Genomic DNA, 16,284 nt, shown 5'->3' with positions numbered 1-16,284 from the left:
TGTTATAAATATCGCCCAAACTGAAGGTTGCCCCGGACTGACCCTGTACGTGATTATGAGCCATAATTTCAATGATCAATTACAGATTGCGTGACACCCTGCAAATGATGACGGGGATTACTGATGACCCCGGGTGGGGGAGGGGGTCACGGGGGGAGGGTGGGGGCCAAGTGACGAGGCCGCTGATTCGTCCGAGCGCTCGCAAAAGGGGGGCGGGGCGGAGTCACATGCCCCGCCTCCCCCCTTCACGCCCCGCCCCTCGCTAGCCGTACGTCACGTGACCGGGAGTAACGGGCGCGCTGGAGGTGAGGTTGAGCCGGGTGAGCGTTACCATCGTTACCATCAATTAGCAATTCTCATCGACGGCGTTACCATCGTTACCATCAGTTAGCATCGACAGCGTTACCATCATTACCATCAATTCGCATTGACGGCGTCACCGTCGTGGCGTGCCCTCTCATGCGCGTAGAGCGTGGCGGAGGTCTTCAAGAGACGAGCATCTTTAGCAGCAGAGAGCGGGCGGGGAGTGCGGGTTGCGTGTGAATGTGCCCATCGGCGGCGGTGGTGGTGGTGCACGTGGCCTGGCACAGGCGTCGTGGTGACGTCACCGCCACTTAGTGGCGAGTGGAGGTTGTTTTGGTTGTGCCCATCGGGGGTGGTGGTGGTGGTGTTGGTGCACGTGGCCTGGCACAGGCGTCGTGGTGATGTCACCGCCACTTAGTGGCGAGTGGTGGTTGTTGTTGTTGTTGTGCCCATCGGTGGTGGTGGTGCCGTGGGTCGAGACCGCGCGGCCTCGTGTCTGCTGCACCGCATTGATTGCAGTGCGACTGACTGACGTGGTGGTTGTACCATGGAGATCGGTGTGTAGGGTACAGACTTACCGGCTGGCGTATCGATATAGACTGTATCGTTATAGACTGCATCTTTATAGACTGCATCGTTATAGACTGCATCGTGGACTGTATCGATGGGTTCACTCGATAAACTGGAGTAGGGGCTATTGTAGTATAGACTGCGGTGTTATGCTGGATAGACTCGTGTGTGTTGTGTGGACTTGTATAATTTTTGCCTTGTGTGGACTATACACTGTAGGGGTATTCTGTAGGACTGGCATGCTTTGTATAGACTACTAATAATAGTTTATACTGAATATGTGTATGCAGTATTTTATATACTGTATTTGTGTACTGTAGTTGCACCATACAAATGTAGCACTGGACTTTGTTCACAGTATACAATTTACACGTATTGCTTAGACTAAATGTGTGCGTATTTTTTCGACTTCTCGATGTACTGACAATACTTTCTGGACACACAAACCATGCCCTCTCTTTATGCGAAATGTGATTCCATACAAGAACACCTACGCCAGCTTATAACAATACAGACTGGCCTGCCTACACACCATCATCATCAGATTGGCGTGTGAGGCACTCATTGATCCTCGAAAGATCGAGACGTCCCATATCAGTGAGCCTGCCCAGTAGACGGGAATGCATTGGCTTGGGACATGTGGCCCGCATGCTCAGCCAACGCATGCCCCAGCAGCTTCTGTGCCCGGATAGAAGGGGGGGGGGGTAGAGGAGCGATGGGACGGGCTCATGTCGCAGGAGGACCTGGCGAAGCGTGGCGGCTTTCTGACCACCGGCTACCCTGTGGTGTCACGATCGGCCTCTGTGGGGAGATTGCTGAGCGTTCAGAGACAGCCGTCCCCCCTCGGTGTAACAAAGGCGGGTGCGGGAGCGACGCAACAAAGAACAGAGTGGTTGTTGGAGAAAACACAGCAAGGTGTGGGCACGGCGGTGATCACAGCTGGTGCCTCTGCCAGATATCCAAGTTCACCCATAAATGCCCGGGCCAGTCTATCCTCCAGCGAGCCTTGATGTGGCCTCGAAGTGCACAACGCCTTTTGATGTTGTTGATCATCTAAATGTATTTTCCACAACTAAAACAAATTGTCTGCCCAAATAGTCTCATCTTTGTTGATGCCGTTGAGCCTGAGGTAGAAACATTACATGTCTCTTGTACGACCAGTGTATTTAAGAGACAGCCAGAATCAGAATATGTATACTGGAGGAATCCGATGAGCTGTGAATCTCTAAATCTTGACTTGAAGCTTTCGTGACTGCAGGAAATCATATTCTTGGGTCTTTCGGTAAAGTCACGTAGATAGGTTCAAAGAAAATAACAAAAAACTACAACGTTTCTATCGTAACACAAGCGTTCGTCATCAGGAAAAGGAAGACGACCGCTTGTGTTGCGATCGGAACGTCGTAGTTTTTTGTTATTTTCTTTTAACCTATCTACGTGACTTTATCAAAAGACCCAAGAACTGTAAAGCTCTGTTTCACAAATGTCCAGTAACTGACTTTTCCACAAACAGGTACTCTAATCACTTCTTTACTCCAGAAGAATGATAAACCTAGTCAACGCTCCACTGGGAATTTGAACGAATGTACTCATAACCTTCATCGTGGTGTAGTGATCCAACCACAGCAAACCTGACCAGATCTACACACAGTTTACAAGTGCTGATTATACTGGCTACATGGATACCTTATATAATGGCTACATATTAGGGCATCATTCCCATTAAGACGATTGCTTATTTTTGGTCCGATTGCTTGTAAACATGTGGGGGCGTCCTCATTGCCACCAATGGATGAACTGCCGCCAGGTTGTTTTAAAAAATATCTGATGAGGTTTGGAAATCATCAAGATGGGAATGATACGCTAAGTGTCTATGCACATGCTGTCGACTGTTGGACTTGTATGAGGAGTAATGTGGGGGTGGTTGGTGATGGTTCATGAACTGTGCTATCAATGCGTGACGACCCACAATAGGCTCCTGTTCATGATGCACAACCACGGTGACATTTGGTGTCAGGATTTGACCTTAACCTGCCCTAGGTCAACATATCCTTAATACATGAGCTGCACCTGGTGTCGCGGTGTCAGTGTCGTCGATGTCATCCTCGTAACCGCTGTGTGTGAGACAAAGCCTGCTTTGGTGGTGGTGGTGGTCCCACCAGCGTCTTGCATGTGCCAGCCAGTGCAGTAATGCCTCCCACGTGCCTGCACAGTATATCATCTCGATTTATTTATTTATTTTCAAGCTGGAAATTTACTGCCTGTGCAAATATTGTGATTTTGTCTTTCAGGAGTTGAGACAATATGTATTAATACCGTGACTCAGCATTTGTTTGATTCAAAGTCACTGACACCTTTGTGGATAATAAAATGTACATTTTATTTCCTAAAAATAGGCCTGGGTCTTAATAGAATGGCAGCCAATATCTGCTATGACGGCATAACCATCACATAAACATTGGTTAACCAGTTACAATGGAGCACAGTGTCTTAGTTTCCAGCGTTCTGTGAATGTGTGGTATGGGGTGCGGTGTTGCAGTGGGCCACAGTGCTATGATCCTGGAAACCTGGGTTATATTCCCAGCCATGGATAAAATCAGTAGCACATGGTATCTGAAATTGTCTTGGACCTTCCTGTGTTCTGCTCAGCTTTACAACAATAACCGAGTGCGGCGTGTCAATATCAGCACTCAAATTAAACACACCATCCGCTCACGTTGCCCTTAGTAGGTGCTTGCTAACAGCATTATCATCTGCAAGGTGAACATGGGTAGTGTTTGCCTTTATTATATGCATTACAATCTTGTGATGTGTGAAACTGGGGCCAGGATGGCAGACCTAAATCAGCTGGTGGAGCGGCTGGAGATTGTGGCACAGAGGCTGGAGGCTGCCTTCCCTGGAGGAACTGGTGGCCCCAGTGGAGATGCAATCAATGGCATTGAAGAAGGTATGGCCAGAGATGCATTTGTGTTGGGAGCAATGTTTGCGATAAACGGTTAAATTGGGATTTTTATTGCACCTAAATGTGACCACATTGATTTCATCTAATGGAAAAGGCTATTTTATGAGCATCTGCAATTGAATATGTCATTGTAAAACACTTTAAAAAAATACATTGCCACTTAACATATAGTAGGAACTGTAAGTAACTTATACATTGCATAGGAATACAGGTGAAAAGAATATATTTTTACAAGTGGGTTGCAAATTGAAAAAAAAAACACTTTTTGGGAAATAAAATGTGAATAGAATTTAATTTATTAATCTATGCTATGTAGATCAACACGTCTTGTTTAGCTGGAAAATAAAATCCACATCAGTGAGGACTAACTGTTCAGTACATCATAAAAAAATTTGCAATTGGATTGAATTATAAAGTGAATGTGTGCTCTGGTGTTTTAAAATGCCACTGTGTATGTATATGCTCTATTGTGTGCCACTGTTTGTGCTGCCCTTTGTGCCACTTTATGCTTCTCTGTGTGCCACCGTGTGTGTGCTGTCGTATGTGCCAACGTGTGTGTCACTGTAGAGGTGCCGCCATGCGTGGAGGCATTTGACAGTATCCTGGCCGGGCCTGTAGCCCAGTACCTTCGCTACAGCCGTGACATTGGCGGAGAAGTGGCGAGCCACGTGAGTAGCAGTTATAGACATGGGTGCATTCCAGTGAGGAGTGTACAAACACCAAACACTTACGGGTATCATGGTTATGTGATCACTTTCCCACTTTCGCAGAAAATCATTCAAGTATGATATCATCAAGGAAGCCTCTGAAAGGCCATTTTTTTACTCTATACAGTATCTTCATCTCAATTCCATTATTTGGGGTCAGATTTTATTTTCAGCATCTTTCAACTCTTTCTGGTTATTTTGCCTGCCTCCACATTACCCCGGTTCCTTCAAGAACTCTCTGCAGTATGGCCAGTTTTATATGGTTTTCCTCAGTTATTTTCCCTTCTTTTAAAGCCTTTCTTCACAAGATGTTCTGACTCGTTAAATACAAGCAGAGCCCTGCGGGTGTAGTATACATTGTTCATGATTGACCGTTGGGAGGTTGTGTGTGTGTTTATTTGAAGCACACCGTCCAACTCGACATCGCGTGCCTCCACTCCAACTGTAAAACGCAGCAGTTGCATTTGAGCATTGTTACACATTCCATAGCCCATGTCGGTCTTACGCTGGGGCTCTCGGGCACTGCTGGCATTGGGCATGAATGGTGTGGAGGCCCTTTCCTAAGTGACGTTCGTGGTACATTCTTATTTTATTTGTGGGCCGATGTTTCAAGGTCGTATTGGACAATGCCATGTGCATATTTAAAGTTCTGTTTCAGTAAGTATGAATGTACACGTAGAGCCTCTTTGTCATTCCACTGCTGGATGGAGGCTTCCCTTCACCATGCAGCATGCTGACTACTGTAGGTTGGTGAAGGGGTGGAACATAGGCATATGAGCATACTACAAAACGACAATTTTTGCTGCAATCCCTCTGGACAGTATCGTCCCACAGCAGCTTATAACAATACCTACATTAGCACTATACATATAACTTTCCCCAAGTGCAGCTTGTACTGAATGTTGTACTCTTATTGGAAAGTGGAACGTAAGTATATCCATTGCCCAGGTTCGATCACACTGAAGTAATGTGTCTTGTGAAGGCCAGGGGAAAATGGAAAAACATTACAACATCGTTTTTCTGGGCTGGATCTTGAAGCTACATATGTCCTTTCTGTAACTACAGAGTCAAATGCTTCACCTAAATATATTTTTTTTTAATTCAAGTGTAAGATATTACGATGTTTATTCGAGGATTGATGCCTAGTGAATGATTGTGAGAAACCCTTCCTGTTGTTTAATTTTGAACATTACCAAGACCGTGTGTGCGTGATTAACATGCACATTGTGGGTCAAACTCAACTTTCCACTTAAACCACGCCTCGGTGATCACTCGAGTACCCTGCCACGGTGCGTTTCGAACAAACAACACTTGACATTTTAAAGGAAAATCTAAGGTAAATCAGAATTTCCCTGATAGTCATCATTACATCCATGTTCAGATATTCAGTAGCTTTAGCAAAGTCTGATAGGCAAATATGCTAAGTACTCTCTGATCATCTCCACTTATTGGTTTCTTTGAAAATAAGTAGTGGCTTATCCCTCTTCATTGCAGAGACATAGTTAAATCTTTAACTTAATTGTCAGCTTTTGCAGCTGTAGTCAAGAGTCTCAACGAAGATCAAAACAAGAACTGAAAAGTGTACCTCGCGGTTGTAACGACGATACCGACATTTTGGACATCAGAGAGAACGCTTTTAATGTCCAGAGATGTTCTGGGGTTTTGCCGTATAATGGCACCCTTTATGATGGCGAGCGCCGTAATCCCTGGAGCGGCAGGCCGGCTGGGGTGAGTGCCGCGTGACAGCTGCACCTCGCCACCAGTTTCGGCGCTTGAGATTAAAACCTGGGCCCTGTCAGCTGGTGTCCGCTGACAGACTGACCGCCTGCATAAAGGAGTTTATCATTGCACAGTTGTTAAGACGTGTCTACAATGACTGCTTTTCCGTGTGTGCAAATTGGCTAGTGTTACTTGTGGTGTGTTTTTTTACTTTCCTCCTCCCCCGTATTAGAACAAGCACCATGTGTTCGAGTTAGTACCCAAGAACATTTTTGTTGAACTCACAATAGTCGAATAATAATTTGTGTTGTAAGTCACAACAATTAAGTTTAAAACACACCAATTCACGTGTTTTCACATACAAGGATAATATAAAAAAGTGACACATTTTTTACTGTTTGGCCGTGTCGGGTGGTGGAGAGTTACGACACATTTATGAATAACGCGATCTGGCCCAAAAACTTATATTATGAATAATATTGGTCGCGAAAGCCTACGTGTTAAATATGTGAAAAGTAAACTTGAATTGGGCATGACCAGTGTTTAGTCAAGCAATATAATTTTGTGATTAAAGGAGGGTAGATTTGTACTATAAAAATTAATAAGTAGAGTCAGATTCATCTCGTCCATAGAGCATTTTGTGTCAAGGTCACACTGCAGTCCGTGTTCATCCTAGCTATATACTGTGTAGGGCACTGTGTAGGGCACTTGTAGCAGTTTTAATTCTCATACTCAACTCTGTGAACAAACATGTATGCAAGTGGTATGTTGGGCTCAGAAGAGGCAGGGCTGGTTCAAACTCCAAGGATTGTTGCTTTAACTTATTTATAACCATGGTGCATGTAGAACTGCGTATAATACTACATGTGCACTCATTTTGGAAAACATGTTGGCTTTATATAAGTGTCTATATTAAATCATATCTCAAGATGTTACACAGAAACAGTGGACATACATTTTCACAGAGAGCGGCGGTCAATCATAGGCAGAGGAAAAAAGGAAGTCATTAAGCCTGGACTTGAACGGGGGCAGGGAGTGAGCAGCGTGGACAGCAGGGGGATAGGAATTCAGGTCATTGGGGGCAGCAGAGGAGAATGAGCGACCTCTCACTGTGTAAAGATAACAGCATTTTTGATGGGCTCATTGTCAAATTCCTGCAATCTGTTGCGGTCGAAGATGTTTGTCTCTGGTCAATGTCCTGTCTGTGGGTCCAAAGGTGGATGATGAGGCCGATGTGAGATCGACAGAACTCTGTCTCAGCTCAGGCGCCGCGTGTGTCCCGGCGGGATGGGGGACCCTGGCTCGTTGATTCGGTCTGCATTGCCCACAACTCAACAGTGCGCCAATCAACCAACGTGTAAATATGGGAGGCAAATAAGCACTCAAAGTTATTATATCAGTTTAGAAATTGTAATCTTTTTCTATAATAATCGGTGTTGTATAAATAATGAGAAACATAATTTTTCCGATTTAAAGCTTTCGTGACTGCAGGGATTCATATTCTTGGTTCTTTCAGATGGGAAATAATAAAAGTCAAAATAAAACATAATTTTTTTTTATTACTTTATTATTACTTTACTATTTCCTTTCTATGTGAATTTACCGAAAGGACCAAGAATAAGAAACATAAATGCTTGGTTTTATGGAACTATATGAGGAACACCCTGGAACCCACTATTGTTTTGCAACATTTAGCGTGAAGAGTACATTCCACTCCAATATTCCGTATGCCACAAACAATGCGCCGCATGTCACAAACACATTTACCAAACTGTAAAATAGGCATAGAAGCGAGCATTCATTCGCTTGCACACACGCGCACAAATGCACAATGCACAGTGATGGAATTGGTTACAAAATGCTACATTTATAACTGCTGCCAGGAGTTCTCACTGGTTGTCTGACTGTCCAGGATTTAGCAAAAAATGCGCGTGTGGCACGGGCATGGCCAAAATAACATCTAGAGGGAGAAAAAGAATGTGGTGTATAGCGCCGTCTGCACCTGTTCACAACTACTTCAACAGCAGTGCTTTAAATGTACAAGTGACTCCTTTCTTGAGGTTATTGGAAAGCTTGAGGGTTGGTGAAAGTTTATATGGCAAGAGATTGGTTAAAAGTGAAATGCAGCCCTGGCAAGAGAGGCTTAAGCTTCAGCAGGTGCCCCGTGAATGCCCGAGTGTTTAAAACGGCACTTTTCAAAGGCAGCTCATGTTTTTCTTTCGCACGTTTGATGTGTCATTGTGAGAGAACGATGTTCACGATGTGTATTGTTGTGATTCTGTGTGTTTAATTGAAGCTTTCGTAGATATTAATGCGTGGAATACAGCAATCGTGTCATGCTCTAAATGGTGTTTGTATGTTGTTTTAGCTAAGACAATGTGGCAATTATCAATTGTAATGAACGTGTTACGGTTAAACTTTTGGTTTTTAATGAAAGACGGCTCTTTAGTAGATGGCAACAGTTTTTATTCATCTATTATCCAGGTGTTTGTTTAGAGGGTTAAGCTGTTTGGATCATGGAGGAGAGATGATGTTCATTGTGCATTTCTGAAATTGGATGCCCGAAATGTATAGTGCTGACACGTGTGAGATCTACACATACTGCAGTCGTCGAAGCTTCAGCTTAGTACGTATGTGTACCGAGTGTGTGATCACAGGTGCTACACATTGTACTCATGGGAAGCCACATATGTGTGAAGAAAACATTTTGATCCATTTTTATTGTTTACACCACAAAGTGGAAAGTGTCAAAGCTTTTTGATGTTTGGCAATTTTATTTTATTTGTGTAATTTTGCATTGAATGGATTTTGAAGTCTCCAAAGAAAGCCCACATGTGTGGGATTAACACCTGAACTGTGTAGTTAGATCAGAAACCTACTTGTACTGGCTTGTACATGCACATCATTAGCACTCGATTTAGCAGTCTCGCATGCACTGAAGCTCCATCTTTGATCCACCAACCCTGCATCCCAGGTTCGTGAATTACAGACATATATTTACAGATATATATAGAAATCACAATATTAGATATACAGGGTGTTTCAAAAAGATGGGCCCAATTTGAAATCGCTATATCTCTGCAACCACGAACCGCCCATGAATGAAACTTTTACCACTTGAAAAGGCGGGGCATAGAGAGGGCGGGGCATAGAGAGGGCGTGGCATAGAGAGGGCGGGGCATAGAGAGGGGGCGGGGCATAGAGTTTCAAATGATTACCGCTCGATGCCTCTCCCGGCGCACAAACAGCCCCTAGCCTCAGTCATTCGCAAGACGTGTGACCCCACAACACAAGGGGCGTTTTGCGTTCTGCAGTTCAGCAAGAATGAATTAGTAATTACGGTGCAGCGTGCGTTTTAACGGCGTTTTGGCATTGATCTGCCAATGTCAAAGAGCATTCGTCGTTGGTACCGATAAATTGAGGAAACGGGCTGTTGATGTAAGGGGAAGAGCACGGGGCGACCACGCACCTCAGAGGAAAACGTGAGAAGAGAGGCGTTTAGGACGAATTCAACTATTGTCTCGATGTTGTCCGTACAGCAGGTGGAGGGCACATATAGCATTTTTAAAATGGTTAATAAAATTTGATAACTCATTAAACCGTTTGTAACTTTTTGTGTAATTGTAACATGTTGCCGTCGTGAAATATACTGCTTTGAAATTGGGTCCATCTTTTTGGCCCAGGTGGCTCAGTGGGAGAGCGAGCGGCTCGCAATCAGAAGGTTCATGAGTTCAAATCCTGGTTGGGAGTTGACTCATCCCATCATCCCTTTGGGGTCAATATACAGGTACAACTTTCTGGGGAAGTCAACTGTGGTTGTCCTTTTTCTTCTCGCCCCTGCCATAGGAATGTGGAATTTTTCCACCTGGCTCCCGGCTATACGGAGATGAGCACCAATGCCTCGATGCTTGTTTGAGCAGGAAATTACGTTGATTTTAGTAGAACCCAAGCCGTTATGCATGCAAGTTTTAAGAGCCTTGGTAGACCTTGGCACAATTTTTCGTAAGAAAATAGTTTGGTATATTTAAACGTTCCTTATATCATGGGTACGTTGATTATATATATTTTTGTGACACTGCAGGGATATTTAAAGTTACTTGGTTAAAATGTCCCAAGCTCCAAATCAAGCTGTTGCATTTTAATTAATAATGAGACATAATACTGGTGGAGACCCTCGGCACGAATGTTCCACTGGATTTGTCACAAGGCCAACAGCGGTTACTTTGTGAACAGCTGGTGTCTGGAAGGGCTTTCGGTAAATATTCCTGGAGTATTCCAACACGTTGCCTCCAGTCTCCCTCTTTCCTTAAACCCATTCCTCCTTAGTGCAGTGCACCCCTCCTCTTTCCTTGGCGCCTGTAAAGTATTCGGGCCCCGATCAGAGAGAGAGATATTGCCACCCGTCAGTGGTGGTGACTGCCTTAGCCATGTATGGGTGCTCCTCCCGAGTGCTGCTCCAAAGCCATATTTAGCCGTGACGTGAGCAGTTGCCAAGGGGACACGGGGTACCTTATCTCGATGTTGTGTTTTTGTCATGTTTTTCATTATCGTAAATGTACAAGCATTTTGGGAAAAAACTTGCGAAGTGCTTAAGGACATTAAAACCCACACACAGCCAACCAGCGGACGTTTCATTGACTTTCCACAACCGCATCTATTATTTGGTCACAGTAAAGTATTTATGTTTGGAGGACACAATTGTGTTTTTTTGGGGAATTTTAGACGAGCCTCCTACGGCACGTTGAAAGTTAAATTTGATGCAATATTCACGATTGTAATGCAATTGTAAAAAATGCAGTGCGATATTGATGGTTAATGTTCATGCGAAAACTTTCCATTTCCCATGTAACTAGTCCACACATCCATAGTTACCAGTGAGGTCAGTGCAAATCGTTCATGTGCATTTGTTTGATTTATTTTGAGGTTTATTTAGGTCATTACAAGATTACTGCTTGAATAACAAAAGTTACATCTATTGTTTATGCCCCATTGAATCATCGTTGTGACTCGACCCCCTCCCGCGATGTATCCCTGCTGCTGACTAACAACTTGCTTTGTAAATTAATCCGCGCACTGCTGGGTCAGCAAGTGTTTTGTGCGCGATCATATGCATGGAAAATGTGTGTTCTGATACCTGGATACAATCAGCTGATCCTCCACGGTAACTCACTGAACGTGTAGCAGCGGTTGGGCATGGGTTCCACTGATGCGGTGGTGCCAAACATTACATCATATAAACATAATTTTTCCACTTTACCAATTTACTTTATCAGTTTTTTTTGGGTAATAACTATGTAACGTTACATTGATTCCTCGATTTAAAAAAATGCATATTTTTTCAATCGCGATACATGCATCAAATGTGTGTCTATGAATTGATTTATTTCCAATTCATGTAAGTTATAGGTACATTAAATGGAACTGGCACTTTTAATGGCTGAATGAAGTGAACGAGACAAAATAATCGATGCATCAATTGTAAATTACCCTGAATCCTGACTATTCATCAAGTGGCGGTGGTGGGGTAAGGAATCGTGACATCTCTGCTAATTATGCTTTTTGGCGGGTTGCTTAATTCTATCCACATGACTTGGAGGGACATTCCTGGAGGATGCCCATAGATTGATTGCAGGATCACTGAAAGATGGAGACACTGAATAAAGTTGTTGTTTTTATATATTTGCGAGTGATCAAATGCCTTAAACTAGCAGAACAATCAAACTGGATTCTGAAATGTGATCACTATTTTGCCTGTTACATTATCACAAAGACATAAATATTCCCAGTTGGTTCTCTGCATAGTGACAATAAACATAATCTGATCAAGGTAGGATGCATTACAAGGTAGTCACAGTACCTTGATTGCCTTAATTAAAAATGGAGAGTTTAGCTGTAGGTATGGTGAATGAGTTGGTTAATGTGACCCATGTGAGAATTGCTTTACATAGAACATTCGCGTTCAGCTCATTAGGAGTAAAAACAAGATCGGTGAGAGATGTGGAGTGTTGGTGCAATAACGCCTCTCAGGCAACTATGCAGCCACGAGCCCTCACTGCAGCCTCGTCACTGCTAAGCGTGAGCGCTTAGATTTCTGTTAGATGTAACAGGGAACGTCTCTTATTAGCAGCATCACTGTAATTACCGTTGTTAATTGAAAACGAAGACAAAACGCCTCGTCGTAGCTGCTCTCGTGGGAGAGAGTGAAGAGAAAACGTCGGTGGACCGGCTGATCTTGCCCAGGGATGGCGTGCGCCGAGCATGGCTATGTAAGGCGACGCCCACGCAGCATGGAGAGGAGTTGGCCTCGTGACGCACTTGTCGGGAGCAGCAGCAGCGAAAAGAAAAGATCAGCCACCGCTGAGATTCACAGAGCCACGGGGTCAGGGCCGGGCCTTGAATCAACGCTCGCCCGACCCTATGAACCTAACACGAGGCCCACTGAGCTACAAGTAATAGCTCAACGAAGTGGCGTATCATGTGGACATTTATAGCAGCCAAATAATCGAAGCGCACGTTGATTATAAATGTGGAGGGGAAAACACCAGATGACTCGGAGACAAATCCACGCGACCACGGGGAAACAGGCGTGCAAACAGCAAATATGCAAGCGTCAGGGTCAGGATTAAACTCTTGACCACCTCTTGACTTAAAGCTTTCGTGACTGCAGGAATTCATATCCTTTGGGTCTTTCGGTAAAGTCACATAGATAGAACAATAAAATAAAAATGAAAATAAAGAGAATAAAAACATTTGTATTCACTTTATTTTCATTTTTATTGTTTTATTCTATCTACATGACTTTACCGAAAGACCCAAAGAATATGAATCATGACCACCTGATCAGTGGCATCGACGATGAGCACGGTTGGCTACGTACGGTGCAAAATAAGTTTTTCATATATACGGAACGAGAGCTCATGAATTCAGACTGCAGTTTCATTCTCATGCAACAAACAAGTGGATCAAGTAGTGATGCTAATGCAGACGCGTCCTGCGATGCTGATTGATGTGTCACGACAGCAAGAGCATTGTTTTCTTCATCCATACACAGGCTGCTCCCCCCCCGTCCCCCTCTCACGAGCAGAATAATAACCATGAAGCAACTACAGCACAAGCAGAGAAGTGCTCAGCATCCACACTTTCACTTTGAATCGTGACCCCAGCCTAAGCAGTTGACATTCTTGATACACACACCGATTGCTGCATGTTCGCCTCGACTCTTTACGAGTTATGTTCTTTTGTCGTGGATCTTTAGGCTCGCGGAGTGAATGAGATAGGTGATACAAAGAAGGTGGGCAGTACATGTGAGCTAGACAGTACAGACAAGACACACAATGCAAATGGGATCGACAAAACATAAGAAACGGATGCTACAAACGAGAAAGACTAAATGAGGCAGACGGTACAAATGACAGACGTTACTGACAAGACGTACATGAGAAGGAAACGAACAGTGCACAGTATACACGAGATTGACTTTAGTCCCACGGATAAATGCCGGGTCGTCAGAGATGTCTCTGTACTCAGCAATTTCAACGCAGGAAGTGATCACAGGCTGATGCGATGCAAGTTACGCTTCAGCAGTGCCAAAGAGATAACAAAGTAAGTTAGAGACGACACGGCGGTTAATATCGAAAGGCTACTTCATGAGTTTAGCAGATTTAGATTGATTCGAAGCAGAAATTCTGAACAGTGCAGTTAAAGTGGTAATGAAATTAAAAAGCAAATGGTGAAAACGTTACTTGACACGACAAAAAGGCGTGTTGAAGAGAAAGATCGATAACGAAAGTGCCAAACAAACAATAGAACGCACAGAACTCGGCAAAAACAAAACATTATATTCCAGTGAGGTTGAGAAATTAACCGCATGAACAAGAATGAGAAGGACTTATTTCATGTCAAAATGTGGCGTAATAGCCCAAGTCTTGCGGACTTAAGATTACTCATAGTAGTGAACTTAAAGTTAGTCATAGTGGGTCGCTGAGCGAAGTGATCACCAGGGAGACCTAAGCAATGCCAAGGATCGCTTTTAAAACGATACAGGTGCGTTTGTTTTGTATGAAAGCACACAGTTAAATTGTTTGTAAGTTTATTCCAGTGTAAAGTGAAACACGCTGTAACCCAGTTCAGAAACACCCTGAATGTGTCTCCTTCCATTGGCTGAGATTACCTTCACGGCTTCCCCCACTAAATGTGTGACTGGCGTTCAGTTGTTGAGTTGTTACTTTGTAACGCTCAAGCCTAGGCAAGCCTATTTATAGTTCATAGTTCACTTTTGGAGGAGGTGGCATTTGGTTAAAAGTGACCTCTGACCTATTGTAGAATTCTAAAGACTTTCTTGACATTGATAGCTATTTGCTTTGCAAGTCAATAGCCTGCAACAGGCTTATTGTACACGAAAAAACCAACAGAAACCTGTGCCTGGTGCAAAGCTCATGCACCTGATTGCACTTAAACAGCCGTGCCCACAGACGGCAGTGTTTGGAGTGGTGTTTAATGGGTGAAACTGCAAATGTGTGAAAGTTAAATGACTGTGTGGTACCTGGTTCATTTAATGTCCTCACGAGAGCAAAGTTGAAGTTTTTTTTTTTTAAATGAATGAATGCGATGTTTGCCTTCAATGCCACTCGCGGATGAAGCCGCTCCGTGTGGTACACGCACAGATAATCTTACACAGTGCGGCGTCGGTCGGTGTCGAACACTTCCTCATGGCCGTCCGCTATCACCTTTACTGCCTCTGTACACAAACGAGAAGGTTGAAAGTTCAAATGCCGGTTCAAAGGTTGCCTGAGCTCATCATCCCTTTCGGGTTGATAAAATTAGTATCGCCGTGGGAAGTCTGCACTGGTTTTCCTGTGAACTGACTGGGTCTGTCATGGGAATGTGGTATTTCCACTGCTGGCTTAAGGCTCTCCAATGCTCATTGCAGCACGTAGACACGTATCCTTGACTTTTGAAGTGTAAGATATAAATAATCTCGTTTCTCTTCATGTTTCTTGTCTTCAGGCCGAGATGGTAAAAACAGCTCTTCATGCGCAAAGATCGTTTTTGGTGACCGCTGCCAGGTCACAGCAGCCTTCCGAGGTGAGAGTCGTTCCCGAAGGCAGTCAGCTGCTTCTTCCTCTACCCTAGGTTATTCGACGCTTTACGCATGTGCTCTGTGTTGATGTTTTACCGCAATTACCGGGCACAATTATTTAGATGTTAATATTGGTTGATTCCATAAAACACTGAATGATGTAGCACAAATGCATGTCGGTTAGCCTTATCGATAGCTTTGCTTGTCATCTGCGTGTGTGTAAAGCCAATGTAAGTCCAGTTAATTATAAGTCTTTGTCTTATTTTACTCGAAATACTTAGCCTTGTAGTGAACTATCGAGACCTTGGTCAGCAAGGCTTCTGAAACGTAAGTGCAGTTTGTCTTGTACAGCCCAAAGCTGTAAACAGCTTGCAGATGCAGGGGCATATAGCTGATTGGGAAAGATTCGAATTCCCAAGAACACGATCTGCACTGAGTCTCCTTTGTTAGCACAGGTAAGTGAATCCTTTTGAAACATGACTTGTGATGTTACATGGTAAGATGAGCACAAGTGAAGAAGCCTGCACACCTGCTACATGGAATGGCCTCATGTTATTTAATACCGCTCGGTAGGATTCACTGCTACGGGTAAATATTGTGCAAGTGCATGCATAATATAAGAATGGCTGATTCATGTTATATTTCTAGAAATAAATATACGAGTTGTATTATATTAATGCTTACATCTATACATTTAAAAAAAAATGAGGTTATTAACTGCATTGGGTGAGTATTGTACAAGTGTATGCACCGTGTAAGAAGGGGGGAGTCACTTGGGATGGAGTGTGTTTTTGTGGGTGTTTTTTAGATTAACAGGTCATTGTGAAAAAAGTATACTTATCCAGTTTCAGAATTTAATTTATTATGAAAGTATAATTTTACAAAATACGGTCTAAAAATGATCCATGTATACAACAAAAGCTTTCGAAGGAGGTTCTTGTATGAAA

At 43.6% G+C, this 16,284-nt stretch overlaps 1 protein-coding gene across 2 annotated transcripts in view; it reads left to right on the top strand.

Annotated features, from left to right (window-relative positions):
• The first annotated feature begins 253 nt into the window (after positions 1-253).
• The window catches only part of LOC144718610 (adenylyl cyclase-associated protein 1-like), a 37,607-nt gene continuing 21,576 nt past the window's right edge, over positions 254-16,284 (top strand). The window contains exons 1-4 of one of the 2 annotated variants that reach the window (XM_078594002.1): positions 254-305; positions 3,699-3,817; positions 4,400-4,500; positions 15,265-15,342. In XM_078594002.1, coding sequence (XP_078450128.1) covers positions 3,700-3,817; positions 4,400-4,500; positions 15,265-15,342 — 297 coding nt within the window. In that variant the 5' untranslated portion in view covers positions 254-305; position 3,699. Of the gene's footprint in view, positions 321-3,698; positions 3,818-4,399; positions 4,501-15,264; positions 15,343-16,284 lie in introns of both variants that reach the window. The other variant, XM_078594003.1, reaches the window with a different exon arrangement.

This window comes from Lampetra planeri, chromosome 5, assembly GCF_965212315.1.
Source record: "Lampetra planeri chromosome 5, kcLamPlan1.2.h2, whole genome shotgun sequence".
Lineage (NCBI taxonomy): Eukaryota > Metazoa > Chordata > Hyperoartia > Petromyzontiformes > Petromyzontidae > Lampetra > Lampetra planeri.
Note: the sequence above shows the minus strand (reverse complement) of the source record. Positions and strands in the feature narration are given on the sequence as shown.